Below are 19,053 nucleotides of genomic sequence, written 5' to 3'. Positions count from 1 at the left end.
TCAAATTGCCACTCTGTGCCTTGATGACAGCTTTGCACACTCTTGGCGTTCTCTCAACCAGCTTCATGAAGTAGCAGTAAAACAATAGTACAAATAAAGAAAAACCCTTGAACGAGTAGGTGTTCTAAAACATTTGACCAGTTGTGTGTGTGTGTGTGTGTGTGTGTGTGTGTGTGTGTGTTTGGTGTTGTGTGTGTGTGTGTGTGTGTGTGTGTGTGTGTGTGTGTGTGTGTGTGTGTGTGTGTGTGTGTGTGTGTGTGTGTGTGTTTGTGTGTTGTGTGTGTGTGTGTGTGTGTGTGTGTGTGTGTGTGTGTGTGTGTGTGTGTGTGTGTGTGTGTGTGTGTGTGTGTGTGTGTGTGTGTGTGTGTGTGTGTGTGTGTGTGTGTGTGTGTGTGTGTGTGTGTGTGTGTGGATGTGTGTGTGTGTGTGTGTGTGTATGTCTGTTGATATATATCAAAATATCAGTACAGTAGCCAAGAAAATGTTACCAGGGGTGGGAGCGTTGAATATCATTTTCAGAGGCTTTTGTCTATGCGTACCTGCCTGCAAATCAAACATACACTTGGTGTACAAAACATATACAAATTTCAGTACAGTAGCCAAGAAAATGTTACCAATATATTTCTAGACTAAACCAGGTGTTAAATGGTATCAGATTAAACATTACAGCATTGAAGATCATTTTGTAGTATTCTACAGTATACTACAAGATTCTATAGTAAGCACTAAACGTTCGAGGGATACTACAGAGTGGAGTATATTATTCTACAGTATACTAAACAATTATATAGTAAGTACTACAAAGGATTGAGGGAAAATACAGTGTGGATAACAGTATTCTATAACGATACAGGGCGAGACGCAGATGCAGACAAGGGAGGCAGATGGTTCGAGTCTCTGATATTTATTATAAAACAAGGGGCAGGCAAGAGACAGGTCAAGGACAGGCAAAAGATCATAAACCAGGTCAGAGTCCAGGAGGTACAGAGTGGCAGGTGGCTCAGTGTCAGGGCAGGCTGAATGGTCAGGCAGGTGGGCTCAGTGTCAGGGCAGGCAAAGGTCAGAACCGGGAGGACTAGAAAAACAGAGACTTGGAAAAAGCAGGAGCATGGAAAAACACACAGGTTAACTTACGAGACAAGGTGAATGGACAACAGACAAACAGAGAACACAGGTATACAGTTGAAGTCGGAAGTTAACATACACTTAGGTTGGAGTCATTGAAACTCATTTTTAGGACATCTACTTTGTGCATGACACAAGTCATTTTTCCAACAATTGTTTACAGACAGATTATTTCACTTATAATTAATTTATAATTAATTAATTAATTCCAGTTCATCCTTGGGAGCAATTTCCAAATGCCTGAAGGTACCACGTTCATCTGTTCAAACAATAGTACCCAAGTATAAACACCATGGGACCACGCAACCATCATGCCCCTCAGGAAGGAGACACGTTCTGTCTTCTTGAGATGAACGTACTTTGGTGTGAAAAGTGCAAATCAATCCCAGAACAACAGCAAATTACCTTGTGAAGATGCTGGAGGAAACAGGTACAAAAGTATCAATATCCAGAGTAAAACGAGTCCTATATCGACATAACCTGAAAGGCCGCTCAGCAAGGAAGAAGCCACTGCTCCAAAACCGCCATTAAAAAGCCAGACTACGGTTTGCAACTGCACATGGGGACAAAGATCGTACTTTTTGGAGAAATGTCCTCTGGTCTGATGAAACAAAAATAGAACTGTATGGCCAAAATGTCCATCGTTATGTTTGGAGGAAAAAGGGGGAGGCTTGCAAGCCGAAGAACACCATCCCAATTGTGAAGCACGGGGGTGGCAGCATCATGTTGTGGGGGTGCTTTGCTGCAGGAGGGACGGGTGCACTTCACAAAAGATGGCTTCATGAGGAAGGAAAATTATCTGGATATATTGAAGCAACATCTCAAGACATCAGTCAAGAAGTTAAAGCTTGGTCGCAAATGGGTCTTCCAAATGGACAATGACCCCAAGCATACTTCCAAAGTTGTGGCAAATGGCTTAAGGACAACAAAGTCAAGGTATTGGAGTGGCCATCACAAAGCCCTGACGTCAATCCTATAGAACATTTGTGGGCAGAACTGAAAAAGCATGTGCGAGCAAGGAGGCCTACAAACCTGACTCAATTACACCAGCTCTGTCAGGAGGAATGGGCCAGAATTCACCCAACTTATTGTGGGAAGCTTGTGGAAGGCTACCCGAAACGTTTGACCCAAGTTAAAAATTTGAAAGGCAATGCTACCAAATACAAATTGACTGTATGTAAACTTCTGACCCACTGGGAATGTGATGAAAGAAATACAAGCGGGAAGAACTAATTTTCTCTATTATTATTTTGACATTTCACATTCTTAAAAAAAAGTGGTCATCCTAACTGACCAAAGACATGGACTTTTTACTAGGATTAAATGTCAGGAATTGTGAAAAACTGAGTTTAAATGTATTTGGCTAAGGTGTATGTAAACTTCCGACTTCAACTGTATATACACTGAGGTTAAAAGGGAAGATGGGTGACACCTGGAGGGGGGTGGAGACAATCACAAGGACAGGTGAAACATATCAGGGTGTGACAGTATTCTACAATATACAGTTTACTATAAAATACTAGAATTCTATAGTAAGTACTGTAGTATTCTTTAGTAAATTGTAGTATTTTTTCATGAGTTTAGTTTTTTTTTTTAACTTTTGCCTAATTTGCTGCTATTGTGCAGCAGTGAGAATGCTAATTCTGATAAGGAATACACCACTTCCCATTGAAAAGGGGAATTTTCTCCTGAATCCTTTGACCCAATTGTATAATGTACAATTATTGTCATAGATTTAAATCAAAACTTTTCCCAGAATTGAACAATGGACTGATTGTGTTGGATCCATCATTATCACATATAAATATTTAATTCCAAAACCTGAGATCATAAAACGGAGCAATTTGTTGGTGTTGGAGTTGGTGTTTGAATGAATTTTACTGGTGTGGAAAGAAGTAGGCTTTTAACAGAATCCAACACATTCTTGAACAAGCTGAAGGTGTTCTAATTTACTTTCTGGGTGAGGTTTTGTTCTCTCCCAGAAGATTCCCTACAGTATAATATTACTGACTTACCACTGACTTACCACCAGCACCACCTCTTTGTATGGGCCTATGGGCTTTTGGGTTGAGGCTCAGGGCTGCCCTCTCGAGTGCTCTATAATGACTACTGATGGGGCCTCCCGTTATTCACAAGGAATTCTTAAGCATGGGAAGAGTATCTGTCTCCAAGCTACGAGGAAATATGATTTGCTATGGATGTTTGTATCTCTATCGTCCAATATTTGTTAAGTCTGTATACCGTCCCCATTAATCTTTCTGTAAGTATTCTGTTTGATGTGATATAATCTTAATGCAGCTAGCTGTTGCTGCAGTATATCACTGCCTTAGGAGTGTGTGTAGTTTCGATCCAGTGCAAAGGAAGATTAAAGGCATAGCAAGAGATGTATGCTTGGTATTTGCTCCACTCAACAACAAAAACAACTGTTTTCTAGATCGTGTTCACAGTTAATATCAACATTAGAACACTGGCCTTATAGATACAATTTGCTTCCCCTGCTTCGGTGGTCACAAGCAATTTACCGGAATTGCATGCGTTTGTTACCATTATCGGTTTTGATAATACTGTGTAAACTGTTCTGCGTAGTCCGAGGAGAAGCCTGGACATCAAGGCTAGAAAACAGTTAATATCCTGTTTGGAAATTGAGTCCTTATGCAACTGTTGCTGGTCAATGGGTTTATGTTCATCATAATTCATGCTAAATAGGGTATGCGTCATGGGGATTTTAGCGCAGCTACAGTGTTATACGGTCAAAGGCACGAGGAAACCCAAGGTGATTTGGCTGCCTGCGGAGAATCAGATGTATAACCCATGAACATCCAACAAACTCAACCTTTCCACTGCGGGCCATTCATTACCAGCAAGCATGATGAACTCCGTGAACCACAATCATGTGTGATCACGTCATGCACCTCCAGGCCATATCAGTTCCCCCATTTCAAGCCAGGGCAGCCTGATTGAAACCCTCTCTATGAGCAAACTCTGGGGATGAGTTGTTAGCATCTGTGGTATTGACACACATCCTGGGTTCCCTGGCAGCCGCCATGTCCCCACCTCACCTCTGACATTACCCAGGGACCTGAGACACAGGTCATGTGGCGGGGGCAAAGGCGCTTTGATCCACGGGGCCTCAACTCATCAGAAGAGATTGGGTGTAAGCATAATGGAATAAGACACCCCAGAGGAGGTGTCCTGGCACCCGGCTACAGTGAGATGTGACATCTATGCCGAGTGCTGCTGGGGGACTTTATTGAGTTAAAGGAGCTGGTGTAGTACATCACATCCCAACAGTTCACAGTTTTTGACTAAGACACTCAGCTTTTGACTGGAGGCACTGCCTGAGTAACTAGAGACACACGTTTATATATCGCCTGGCAGTTTAGTTTACCCATGATCAATCAGAGTTTGGCATTCAATTGCACTTATTACAGCATAAATACCAGCGTAGGCTTGGTGTTTACCCATTTTTCTAAACCTCTGATATGAAAAGATATACCCAAGGATATATCAAGGCTTCAAAATGTTCTCAAAGTATCAAAGACTGCATTCTCATTATGGGTACACCGTGTATTTCTGTTATTCAGTGTTGCAAAGCAGTGATGTGGCTATTGATTGATTCTAATAATAGGACGTGCTTTGATGAGCCGGTATCATTAGAATAATACCTGCTCTGCAAATGGTGTAATGCGCTCAAAGGAGCAAGCAGTCCAGGGAGAGATAGGGGAGAGTCGAGCAGACATTATGGCAACATACTAAGTGCTGGTCTGCACCAAAGCCATTTGTGGGGAAGGGTAGCATTTGTCAGGTGTCAGTTCTGCAAATTGAAAAAGGGGGAAGCAACCCTATACCATGTCTTACTGTACGGACAAGCACATGAAGGATTCTTCCAGTGGAGTATTTTAAAATGAAGTGGATTTCAGGTTCAAATGACCCTTTTAAGATCTTAGAATCTGAAAAATACTTATTTTTATCGCATCCATATGAAATGAATGAATTGTATTCACCAACAGTTGCTATGCAACTGCAGAACAAAGCAATCTGAAATGTCACAAATATTGAAGGCAGACACTGTATAGCCACCACAGGTAGCAGAGAATCTAAATAAACGATTACCCCCTTGATATCTTCAACTCGCAGCCCCCACACCTGTGAGTTCCTTTGGATGTCAGTGGGTACATGACATTGTTTGAGTGATCAGCATCAGACTGTTGTGATAAGTCAAGCCAATGACGGAGGAAGCTAGCAGTAGATGTTTGAGGCGTATCAGTCAGTCAGCGTGTGTGTGTGTGTTTGTTTGATCCTTGTCTTCAAGCCTGACTCTGTGGAGGCTGTTGATGCCTCCGCCTTGCCTTCCCCTCAGCAGATCCTCACTGTTGGGTTGAGAGAGACAGGGGTCCAATCACATCAAACATGAAGACAGCTCAGAAACCACTCAAAACACAGACTTCCAGCCGAGCTGTGCCTCTTCTCTCACCTCATTCATGCAGTGTCTGGGTACTTTGGGAAGTTTAGACTAGTACATCTGCTCACACTGGAAATACACAAGATATTTTGGGCGTTGTGTAAAATTATACTTCGTTCAGAACAGAGACTGGGTGTTTCCTTTATTATTTTAAAGATGTTGAGATTAACCTGACGAAATAGGAATGTGTTATTGTATCTACAGTATACAGTATATACAAAGGTATGTGGACACCCCTTCAAATGAGTGGATTCGGCTATTTCATACTCTATTTTATGTATAAAATAGAGTACACCGCCATGCAATCTCCAGAGACAAACATTGGCAGTAGAATGGGCTTACTGAAGAGCTCAGTGACTTTCAATGTGGCACCGTCATAGGATGCCACCTTTCCAACAAGTCAGTTCGTCAAATATCTGCCCTGCTAGAGCTGCCCCGGTCAACTGTAAGTGCTGTTATTGTGGAGCAACAACGCCTCAGCCGCGAAGTGGTAGGCCACACAAACCCAAAGAACGGAACTGCTGAGTGCTGAAGCACGTAGCGCGTAAAAATGATCTGTCCTTGGTTGCAACACTTACTACCGAGTTCCAAACTGCCTCTGGAAGCAACGTCAGCACAAGAACTGTTCGTCGGGAGCTTCATGAAATGGGTTTCCATGGCCGAGCAGCCGCACACAAGCCTAAGATCACCAGGTTCAAAGCCAAGCACGGCTGGAGTGGTGTAAAGCTCACCGCCATTGTACTTTGGAGCAGTTGAAATGTGCTCTCTGGAGTGATGAATCACGCTCTACCATCTGGCAGTCTGATGGACAAATCTTGGTTTAGTGGACGCCAGGAGAACACTACCTGCCCGAATGAGTATTGCTAACTCTAAAGTTTGGTGGAGGTGGAATAATGGTCTGGGGCTGTTTTTAATGGTTTGGCCTAGGCTCCTTAGATCCAGTGAAGGGAAATCTTAACACTACAGCATACAATGACATTCTAGACGATTCTGTGCTTCCAACTTTGTGGCAACAGTATGGGGAATGCCCTTTCCTGTTTCAGCATGATAATGCCCCTTTGCACAAAGCAAGGTCCATACAGAAATGGTTTGTCGAGATCAGTGTGGAAGAACTTGACTGGCATACACAGCGCCCTGACCTCAACCCCATCAAACACATTTGGGATGAATTGGAACGTCGACTGCGAGCCAGGCCTAATCACCCAACATCAGTGCCCGACCCCGCTAATGCTCTTGTGGCTGAATGGAAGCAAGTTCCCCTCAGCAATGTTCTAACATCAAGTGGAAAGCCTTCCCAGAAGAATGGAGGCTGTTATAGCAGCAAAGGGGGGGACCAACTCCATAATAATGCCCATGATTTTGGAATGAGATGCTCAATGAGCACATGTCCACATACCTTTGGTCATGTAGTGTATTTTGGCCAGAGTAACAAGAAGCTCAGACACTACTGCAATAAAATGCATAAAACATGTAGGCATCCACACACACACACACACGCACACACACACACACAAGCAAACTGATGCACTGACAGAAATGGTGGTTAGGGAATTGCTTTTTCACATAGGCCTGAGATGCAGTAACAAGGTTAAGAAATTATTATTAAGGGCCTGTCTGTGTTGGTGTTTGTTAAATAGATAAAGCCATTAGCCATTACCCTGGAGCCTTGACTTCAAAGAAAAAATATGTTGATATTTGCATTATTGACCAAACAAATCTGGTGCTGTATTTTTCACATATTTTCAATTTCACCAGATACAACTGTTGTTCATGTCGTTCCTGTTTATGTATGCTGAGCTTCTGTTGAGCGCCATAGATGTAAGGACAGTGGAGCAGCCGGCGTGTCTTTTTGCATTTTAAACAGTGTCTTAAGCCTGACATTCTCGGACTTCATTTGACCTCATGAGAATTGTGTTGTAGTGCTCTATTGAAAACAGAAAGCACAGTAGAATGCTCCTACTGTTCTCCCAGTCACTCACTGTGCTGTGATCCTGGTAAAGGGCCCTCAATCTGGACAGAAATGTTGCCTGGGAGGAATCATACTGGTTTATGTAGAACATAGTTTTACTTCCTGTTAGCTTTCTTAGCCAGCTAGTATCTTATTATTCATCCAAGACAGGAAATTACAGTTTGCTGTATCCTATGTGTAAAACAGTATATCGTATCTGTGTAAAACAGTATATCGTATCTGTTATGTAGCTGATCTTTATTCTGACACTATATCCACCCACTAGGTGAGCAGCACCCCAGCGTGTATCCGAGCACTGACCAAGATGATGTACTGCCCATACTGCCAAGCCATGCCCTCCGTGAAGCCCTGTAACAACTATTGTCTGAACGTCATGAAGGGCTGTCTCGCCAACCAGGCCGATCTGGACCCAGAGTGGAACCAGTACATCGGTAAGACCCCTCCCTTTGCCTTTGTATAAAAAATGTGTGCTGTGTTGAATTGTTTGTCTGTGTTTTTCATTTTATGGTAAGATGTCATTCATGTTTTATTTGTCTGTGTTTAGTCCCGTGGACACAACTTGGGCACTATAATAAGAAGGTACATTTTCGTTTTACTGTTTGAATCTTCATTTTTTCTTTTACAATTTATACTGGATGAAAACGCCATAACTCATTGGCTGGTGGGCTCATGCTGTGTTAAATAGGGACTTGCAGTGGGATAGTAGCACACTGTGGGAAATGCTGAGCTTTGTGGAAAGCAGTTCAACAGGAGCTCGTTTAACTCGGGGAGATTACAAACATGAATACAACATGGCAGTTATTTTTTTTAATAGACTTACCTAATTCAGTTTGGAGCTTTCATTTAGATATGTCAAGACTGCTGAAGTGAACTAAAGCCGAGCAGGCTAGCTGCGATCTGCTCTTTAGAGACACATGTCAAGCATGCTGCTGTCAGAAACAAGCAGCTGAAATGGGGCCACAGCTCTCTCGATAGTTGTTCCATGTCAGAACATCGGAGGCCCAATGTAAAGTACAGCATATTGAGGTGTTGGTGGAGCAGTGTGACATCCGTCAGATTAATATTCAATGGTAGCATCAGGTTGACTATTAGAGTCTTGTTACCCAGGACTAAATGTAGAGCTGATGGTGTGGGTTTACTGTATATGCACTGTACGATTCGCTGTTACAGAGCTTGGCCACTTCAATAGCTCTCTACTGTAGGCTACATCAGTCACTACAGTAAAGGTCCAGTAGTACAAGATTTATACGATTTATCTAACAGTTTTACGTTTTATGTCCTTCTATTTGATAATTGGGTGGTCTAACTGAAATACTGTGTTTTTTCTAGATGTCAACATTTCCATACTTTCAATTGGAGAATTGTTCCAGGGGTGGAGATTAAATGTCAGTTCATATATTTTGGCTCTCTGACATTTCATATTCATTATAGGCTGAAAGATTTTCAATTAGCTCAAGGTCCAACCGCACAGAGGATATCGATTGGGCTTTCACAGCCTACAATAGTGATTGCGTGTCTGCCAAATGTCCCCTGTGCTTCTCACTGTTCCTTAAGTAGTTGAGAAGAGGATAGACCCCGTGAAAATGAACTCCAAACTCTAATAACGCGGGTTTCTTCTTTCACATGTGCCGGATGATCGTACACAGCCTTTGCTTTGCAGCGTAGGGGCATTGGCGGTTTTTGCCGTGATGGTGAAATCCATTGAGTTTGCATACAAGCTCACAAACCAATATAGGATTATCATACTCTTGAACATGTCTTTTCATCCACGTATAGGGCTACATTGTAGTAATATACTTTAACTCACATGAAAACCTTTAGCTATTCCAGTTAATGTGAATAGAAAGGGAGAAGCTGGCGTCTACAGGGCTTTAGAGTGAAATAAAACACAAAAGCCTGGGAGACTGACATGGAACTGGCAACAGAGCTTAAGTAAAGATATTCATCTTGATTCCAGTGGCATCTATCTCGCCCAACAGCGTATGTCTGCTCCGCTGACCAGAGAAGACGAGATACCGGAAAGGTGAAAAGCTAATTCAACCAAGGAGTGAGAAATCCTTTACAGCTGGAAGCTGAGCTCCCGATAGCAATGATTTTTCCCTCAGCACCTCCTCACTGCTAGAGCTCCACCAGCAGAAAATAACACTCTCTGACACAGTGCATTGGAACTTCTGACAAAAGTTGGACAAAAAGGCAGCCATTCACATTACCCTCAGCCTAACCTTCATTTATCCTCAGTGTGAATGTGTGTGGGGGGGCAGAGGAGGGACTTTGGTGCCACTGCCAAAAGCAGGCCAAAACAGATGTTCATTCAGTGCAGCTGTGCTTCTGCTTCCATTCATTCAGTCTAGCTAGCGAAATATGGAATGCTCCAAAACATCCATCTCTTCTTATAATAGCTGTGTGCCAATGCGTGGCTTCCGTTTATGCATAGTCGAAGACAGGGGGGAAAATACGAGAGGCTGTATAAAGCTCCCATTATATTGGTGTGTCTGAATGTTCTTGTTCCTCTCTGAAAGGGTTTCAATATGTTATTTATGAAAATAGAGTTGAAGCTTGGCACTGTGTACTACGAGCGATGGGACTATTAGTATGTGCCACTACAAATCAGTTGAGTTCTGTGTGTTTTTGTATATTTTATTGTACATAGCCAGACCTCACTGCCAACCCAACCCAAATTGTATACCCTTGCAGGAACTTGCTTTCAGTCATTTATTTCAGAAAATAAAATGTGGTTTGTTTTATTTTATTTCTCTCTCAGGTGGCAAGACCAGCAGGTTTGTACCTTTTCTTCTTTCCCTTTTCTCGCCTTAGGAGGGAAGCAAATGGGCCAAGCAAACGGGCCAAGCAAATGGGCCAAGCAAATGGGCCAAGCAAATGAAATATGACTGAGGTATTTCACATAGAACAACATGTGAAGTGTTCAGTGAATCTAGTAGAATTCATGGCTAAAATAAGCGGAACTTCATTTGATTATTTCAGGCTAAAGGAAAAGGGCTGAATTACAGGAGTGGAAAGGTGCTGTACCTATAGAGATGGATTGATCGTAGAAGGTCATGGCACTGTTGTCAAACAGATCAAATATCATAATACCAAAAATATATGGCATAATATCAACATATCAGTAGAGTAGCCAAGTCAATTTTAATAACACATTTCCAGACTAAACCAAGTGTTAAATGGTATCAGATTAAACATTACAGCCTTGAAGATCATTTTCAGAGGTTTTATCTATGCATACCTGCCTGCACATCAAACATGAATCAGACAGTATAAAGGACCCATGTTTAAATATGCAAATCTGTCAGCTGAATTCAAGCAAAATGGGTTTTGTTTTCCCTCCTCAAGTATTCATGTAATTAAAATAGAAGGAATAAATCATGGATTATATTGGTTCCACTGACTAGCCAGTCTCTAATCCATTTGTTCCCATTGGAACCATTTGTTCTGACCTCTTGCTATTTTGCATGAAAAAAAACAACACAAGTGGCTCAGTCTATGAATTATGGAAACAGGTGGCAGACATCATCCTTTATTCAACCTGCGTTCTGCATTCATCCCTGCAACAGAATTATGGCATGCATGTGAATCAGATCACTCCCGGGTTTGTTTTGTTTTACAAAATGTATGTTCATATTATCTACAAGTAATAGAAAAGCAGTAGATAAATGTCATGTGAAGTAAGATTAGATGAGAAGTCAGATGTGTTTTTGATGGGATGAATCATCTGAAGCGTTGGGGAAGCTAACTGAACATCTGTCAGTTCACACCTGAACACTCATCACTGAACATACAGTATGCTGGATTCACCAACTCCTCCAGGGTTTTGGTTTACATGATACATTAGGCTTGAAATATGCATCGAATCTCAGTTTGTGGGATGGCTGTTTATATTTGCATGTCTTTGAGGTGCCTTTGAAGTGTTTTCATAGAAGGGAATCGTCCTTTTTTTTTATTGAATAATGTTTTAAAATGTCATATATCTGAAACACTTTTTAAGAGGTTATGTATTTGGCTGTCCTAGAGAATTGATGTCTCGATCAGCCTATGGCGTTTGAACATCCGTCACATGCTGTGGTGATATATGTGGCCCTCTCTAGTTTACACCCCACGTGTCATTATCATTTTTTTTGTGTGTGTGTTGACAGGTGATAGAAAGCGATTTTCCTTCCTGCTTGACTACCGCAATGCACACAAGACTAGGCCCTACCCATGTGCTAATACTCTGGGACCATCCAAAGGTGTACTTACAAAGTGGTGCCACGGCTTTTTCTTCTATTATTTGTGCTTCATTGCAATACTGACTAGGATCGTTCTCTCTAGAGGCCGTAGGTCACCACAGTGTAAGTGATCTGCATTGATTTTATTTGCTCGTTTCTTTTTAATTGCGTGATTTGTTTCACCGGAGTAACTGGAGACAGTCACAACCTCACAATTCATGAAAAACATTTCCTGTCCTTTGTGAAGATTTCCTCATTAATAAAATATAGAAGAGGAAGGGAAAATAAATAATCTCAGCAACACGCCACTAGAGGACTGCCCGTGGCTGAGAATGAGACAACTGGGCCAAAAGATTTCCTCTTCTGCAAGGGCACCGCACTAAAGGAAATGGAAATAGTGATCATATTGTTAATTAATTGTGTGTCCTTACATAGGTTTAAACATGGATATAATGAATTGCCACTTATGCCTCAACACCACAGCAGCTAATGAAGTAGGGACCTAAACGCAACAGTGTTTTATTAAGCTATGTCCATCTCTCTCTCTCTCATAGGACATAGGACGCTAGGTGTGCACCAGTCACTTGCATGGTGTGCTGCTTATTATTTGTGATGATCATGCTTTTCTGTCTCCAAACATAGGATAGAATCACTTATACTTTGAGACGGAACTCTCTGACTGAAATACAAATGCGGCAGATACATCATTCGAAGCGACATTTCATACTCCGTCTTGGATCTGCAGTACTAATGGGTCATTATGATGGATGTAATTGGCTTTGTATCAGGCAGACAACTGGCATTTCACGACAAAAGAAGTGAGTTGGAAAAGACTAATAAAACATGTAGCATCCCTGTCTGGATTCTCTTCAGTGATAGTCTGCACAGCTTACCTCTCTTCGTTGCTCACTCTTTAGCTTGTGTAGAAGAAGTAATGCCGGAGTTGACCTGAAATTTGATACTGTATCTAATAATAAAACTGAAGGTGCAATCAGGGGTAGTGTGGGTGTCAAAGAGAGAGAGAGAGAGAGAGAGAGAGAGAGAGAGAGAGAACCACGTATCTTCAGCAGTAGACCCAGGCCAGGTGCCATGAGGTCTCATTCGAGAGCTGTGATTTAGACAGCATCATGTAGGTGTAGAGACTCCTACCACCCACTGCTGAGGAAACCGAGGAATTCATTGAATATGAAGATTCATTTTGATAGCTCATCTGACTGTCAACATCAGTTTCCTTGCCCTGAAATTGTATTCTATCCCTTTGTGATGCGATGTAGCAACGGAACCAACCTTAAGTATAAAACCATCTATTCCATTCCATTAGATTGTTTTAGTTTTCTTCTCTGCCTATAGCTAAATCAGTGAGGTCTGAACTTTCCCCTCCTGGTGATGCATGCAGACCTCTGAGCAGGGGGCGATTTAGCATGGTCTCCCAGTGCTATTTCACCCCACCACTGGAATGGATAAATGGGTTTATAATGGTTGTTTGCTCTCGGACTAATCTTTGTGGCCACTTCCACCACACAGGGACACGGGGTTAAGCAAATACAAATAAGTAATCTTATACCCTTTGTGATATGTGACCACAGTTGATAGAATCCTGGAATCCATTAATGTCCCTAGCTGTGGGGAAAGGTGAGGGTTGGATAGTCAAAGCTGTTAGAAGAAATTGCTTCTTTAATGAGCCCTGCCTTGCTAGAACACAAACCCAAACACATTAAGAATACATTCCTGATGTACTGTAGGTAGAGCCTGTGAAATAATGTCTTTACCTAATCTGTCGCCAGATTGAAGTCAGACATCGCAGCAAGAAAGCATTTGTTTTGTGTGTTTTCTCGATGAAGTAAGGCAGCAGTGTGTGAAAACAGTGGTTGTGAACCTGTTGCTCAGACATAATCATAATTCACCTGAATGGAATTACTTTTTCACCATAATTTTGAACAAGATTTGTAAAAGAGTTGCCGAATATAGAGAGAAATGGGTGTCATAATGACTGCTGGAGTCATTGCGGGGGAAATAAATCATTTTCATTGCGTCGTCACATCCATTCCTTTTCTGATTTCAGAGCGGTTCAGCAGGTGATACTTTGTCCAGATCATGTTTGGGTTTTGTGGTAATCATGTGTTACCAACTTCTCAAATATGTGGTTTTACGAGGAGAAAATTGATGTCGACTGGAAGCAAGGATTTCCTCTACATATTTGTGGACAAAATCGTTGAAACACCCCTGTCAGCCTGCATTAGAGATCATTGGACAGATGCTCGGTTCAAAGACAATCCCCATGACATCCCTCACCCCATTAGTAACGGGATCCGTTGGAGAATGGCTTGCTATTGGGTTCTGCTGCAGAATTTCATTAGGACTAGCAAATCACTGGTGCTCCTGAGAACGTAGGTTTTCTATAGCTAAAAATACATGCTTATTATGAGCTATTATACAGTTACAACTGATAATTGCATGTAGGATATGAAGACAAATCTGATTAACACTTGAATTTATTTTCCTGTTTAGTACGTAAATTCAGTATTGCAGTGTTGCTATTCTGTGTTGCTGAAGTCAATTAACACTCATGTAGGTTTAATAAGCAAGTGGAAATGCTAGATAATCGGCTTTAATTCCAATAGTTTCTGCCCAAACAGGATGCATGCCAGGACTCAAGTTTTTTTTTGCTTTGAAGAACTACATCAGAATAGTAGTGCAGCTTAAAGGATATAATCAGTTTCTACCTATGTCATCGTTTCCTTCTATTTGTCTATTATCAGATAAAACACAATTGTCATAAATTATGCCTAATTGCTCGATACATTTATGCTCAAACCCCAGGGAATTTGATCCTACTTTACAAGTGGCGCTATTTCAAAAGTTCCAATGGTATACTTTCAATGCACTTCAACAGTCTTTGAATAGTGTGCAAGAGTTGTCTCTCCGATCCATATCCTCATGAGACTCATAGGATTACGGCTCGTCGCGAGGGGCCTTATTTTTGTCGTTCGACTGGGGAGGACGTCTTCTTATGCAGATCGTTTTATCTGTCAATGAAATATCCACGGGTGGGTTTTAGAACGAGTCCATTTCCCCAGTGTTATCCCGAGATTAAAGGCAACCTGTGTCAGACCTCCAGTTGTAGACGTGAACATGATAGAAGTGCCGGTGGCGTCAGGGTTTGGGTTCACGCGATCAGATATGTCGCATTTAAATCTCCTCCAGACATACATTCAAACTAGCAACAACTACCTTCTTGCATGTTACATTTGATTTAACTCTATGTGTATGCATTTCAAGTCAAATAGCCTGTCTGATCTATGAATCAGACAGAAAATCAAGTGTCTGTTGTTTTGTGTTTCTGCACAGCTAGAAAGAACAAAAGAACACGTCTCCACAGAACATTGGTATCAGGAATGTGCTACTATCTGGTGTGGTGTGGCCATTTGAAAACTCTGTGAATGAATAGAGAGCTTTTAGGAAATAAATGGGTGTTTGGAAAGGCAATTACCATGTGCGCAAAGCTTTTATGGCTTGATAGAAAAAGATTTAACTCAGCCAATCTTGGAAGGTCTTTTTTTTATGTGTATCATTGCTATGAATATTTCAAAAGAGCTGTGGATAGTCTCATCTGTTTCTCTCTGGTGTCTGTGTGTGTGTGCGTGCGTGCGTGCGTGCGTGCGTGCGTACAGGCACACCATGTGCACGCGCTCGTATGTGTGCTCAAGGACTTTTTTATCAGGACAAATTGTGACCAAGGAACAATATGCTTTCCCCTGCCCATTTTTTTCTACGGTGTCATATAACACCATTAGTTGGCTGAGTGAACCACAGATGAGCTATGCTTTACAGAATCCAAATTACATGAGAGCCATTTTTCATCTCAGGGATCTCTTCAGAGGTAAAGAGCCATACATGGGCCTTTTCACTTTCCTTATTTGTCCTTGTCTGCTGGAGCTTTTCTAGCAGATAGCCTCTATTTTAGGGGCAACAATTTCGATAGCTGAAAATAGGAGATTGTCTGTAGGACAGGGTTTTCCTTTTTGTGTGGTTGTATTACAATTTACTGTAATAGAGTGTTCAATTCAAATAAATGAACATGCCTCTAAAAAATTCTATGTTTATATAATTCAATTTCAGGAAAATACTGTCTTTCCTTCAGTGTGTTCATGTTGGAAGAAACTACTGTCGCTAACAGCTCCCTCATCATCATTTTTGGCCTCCTGTCTCAAAATAGGACAAGATGGGTGCTATTTTCATGGCTGTGTGGTGATGATAACCAGATTTCATCCTGTTGGCCGGTGGCCTATCTCCACACTACAAAAGTGAAGCAGGGAGAGCTGAGCTTGGCACGCAGGAGTAGCAGCCCAGTCACAGTGGACCAGACTCTGTGCTCTGTGCTAAATGAGACTCATTAATTCTCCATGTAGGTAGAGAGCGCTACCGCGTGCCTCCTTCTCCTCAGAGACGCAGCACTGTGGCTAACTGCAATTTGACTGCCCTGTCCTGCCCTGCCCTGACTTGACCCAATCAGCATCACTGTCTTGGCTCCTTGCTAGCAGTATACACTACACCAGTCTCTCTCTCTCTCTCTCTCTCTCTCTCTCTCTCTCTCTCTCTCTCTCTCTCTCTCTCTCTCATTCTTCTCTCTCTCTCTCTCATTCTCTCTCGCTCTCTCTTTCTTTGCGTGCTCTCTCTCTCTCTTCACTCCTCTCTCTCTTCACCCCTCTCTCTTTCTCTCTCTCTTTGGGGATTGTGTGGGATGAGGCGTTGCATCCTGGGCTCCCTGTGTTTGTAGTGCCCATCTGATAAACATATCTTAACTCCACATGGCTGGGAAAGATTGCCATCTTCCTTGTGCTGCTGAAGGCAACTCAATTCACTCTCTGCATGGGAGATCTGTGGAGGAGCTCGCCACTGGCTGCTCTGACCCGGATTGTCACTTTTTGAACATTTGAATTCGAGTGTGTGACCTTTATTTTTCTGTACATCATACCTGAGGCCTGCTGCATGCATTCAGATTACATTTACATTATTAGCTTGGATACTGATATTGTTAGATTTAGCAATGTGTGTACGTAAAGCTTTGTTGACATATGTTCTTTGAATGTAACGTGTCATTGCCTTACGACATCCGGATCCACATCCTATGAAAATATACGGTGAGCTTCATTTTGCTTGTGGATACTTCACAGACTGCAGCTAGGAAACCAAAAGGAACCTAGTTAGTCCCTGACCCCTGAACTTAGCCAGTGTGCTGATGGATTTCTGTCCAAGCATCACAGGCTATCTGCCGCCCCAGTGTAAACAAACACAAGTGCTCTTCAAAGGGCCGACTTCAGACATAATTGGAAAGGAAATGGCACCAGAGATGACTGAGGTAACGTTGCCCAGCCAGCTCTTCTCCTTACCATTAGTGATAGCAGGTCCCCAAAGACCACTGTGGCCTCATTCTGCAAACATCTAAAGTAGTTATGGGAGACTGGGAGTTTCACGATTATAACTTATTTGAAATCCAGAGAAATCATCAAAGCTTCCCTTTTTACATAATTTTATACAAGTAAGCGATGATTTCCAAACCAGTCATTTCAATGTTTATGGAAAATAATGCGTCAACAAATTGTTCATCTTGTTATGATTACAGTCTATTGTAGTTCTGCCATTTGAGCATGGTAATCAACAAATGTTCTCAAAAACAGCTTATTGAATGATGAAGAGGAGACTGTGGCAGCAAGCCAAAGGATTTGTATTACAACACAAAGCCGCATCATAGAACCCATTTTTAATGTATTTGAACAACAAATGACCTGTGATGTTGGGAAGGTTACACGCCTGGGAAAAACATCATGGTAATGCATATCAATTTATGACTTGTGGTCAATGGTTTTCCATTCACTAAATTAAATGATTACTTCATTCAGTAGATAGGTAATGACAGAGTAATTATGACAGTGTGTGGGTGGTGAGGTCCTGTCCTGGGAGGTCTACTGGCTGAGACTGCCTGGGCATGACTGAGAAGTTCTACAAGAGCCCTAGAGCAGTGTTACCCAGGCCTCGCTGTTCCCCTTTGGGGCTGCTAGCTGGCCAGGTCCCCATATGCCTGTGGATCTCCACTCCCACTCCAAACTGTCATTACACAGAGAGACAGACAGTCCCAGTCCCACAGTAACATGGATATCCCCCCCAAGATAGAGCACAGCAGCTCTGTTCCATGACAATAACAATTAGCTCATGGTTTTGTAAAGGGCAACTCCGGAGGGCCAGTATAATTACTAAAAATGACAGTGTGATACTGTATGTGTGACAATACTTCTTCTGAATTGGACATCATTGATCTCTTTGGTTCAAGGATCATATGATATTATTATAATTCCAGACCAGTGTGGGGTGATTAAAATGCTATAAGTAAATGCGGTGTTGTAATAATCATATACAGTTCAGACATTGCCGTATGGTTTTAGTCTACACAGTGATATTAATGAGGTGGTGACCTTATAGGATCCGTGAAAGCGCGAAAGTACATAAGACCTCAATGTGCTTCGCTTTGAGAAATTCTATTAAATCAACGACTAATCATCACTTTTATTTTTATTTCGTATAACTCCATTTATATTGAATCTATTGAGTTGATCTACATAGAAATTGAATATACACCCAGAAGCATTCATGATATACAATTATGTATTGCTGTGATTGGATGCGGTAATTTATTTCAAGAGCCAAACACATACAGTATAACAATTTGATATGATGAGACGCTGTGATGAGATGCTGCTTCTTTCTTAGACAAGTGTGACAGTTAATGATGAATATTGACAAATAGCAATTTATAAAGGTGTTTTGCATTTTGCATAAATATACACATACATTTAGCTGAAGTGACACATTAATTGTCTTAGTGATACCACGGCAAAGCATTGAATGCAAATGGAAGATAATCTGCTTTCTCTGGACACATAAGTCTTCCAACTCAAGCCTTTGGCAGTCATTGTGGCTAAATTCCTCTCTCGCTCTCTCTCTCTCTCTCTCTCTCGCACGCGCGTGTTCAATCTCTCGCACGCTCTCGCTCTCACTCTGTCTCTCACTCTGTCTCTCTCTCTCTCTCGACAGATGCCATGTTGCTGGTGGCACAGAGGCTGGAGGGACCCTTCAACATCGAGTCTGTCATGGAACCCATTGATGTCAAGATTTCGGAGGCCATCATGAATATGCAAGATAACAGTGTCCAAGTCTCCTACAGGGTATGTCAACCAAATTAGTCAAACTGATTCCCAGAACCCAACAAGGTGTCTCCCCAG

At 41.9% G+C, this 19,053-nt stretch overlaps 1 protein-coding gene across 1 annotated transcript in view; it reads left to right on the top strand.

The window, feature by feature from the left end:
• The window catches only part of LOC112237257 (glypican-6), a 115,012-nt gene that overhangs the window by 59,293 nt on the left and 36,666 nt on the right, over window positions 1-19,053 (top strand). Inside the window, exons 4-5 of the mRNA XM_024405857.2 lie at window positions 7,822-7,987; window positions 18,866-18,996. Of these exons, the coding sequence (XP_024261625.1) occupies window positions 7,822-7,987; window positions 18,866-18,996 (297 nt within the window). The remainder of the gene's footprint in view (window positions 1-7,821; window positions 7,988-18,865; window positions 18,997-19,053) is intronic.

This window comes from Oncorhynchus tshawytscha, linkage group LG03 (genome assembly GCF_018296145.1).
Source record: "Oncorhynchus tshawytscha isolate Ot180627B linkage group LG03, Otsh_v2.0, whole genome shotgun sequence".
Lineage (NCBI taxonomy): Eukaryota > Metazoa > Chordata > Actinopteri > Salmoniformes > Salmonidae > Oncorhynchus > Oncorhynchus tshawytscha.
This window is presented reverse-complemented; position numbering and strand designations above follow the sequence as displayed.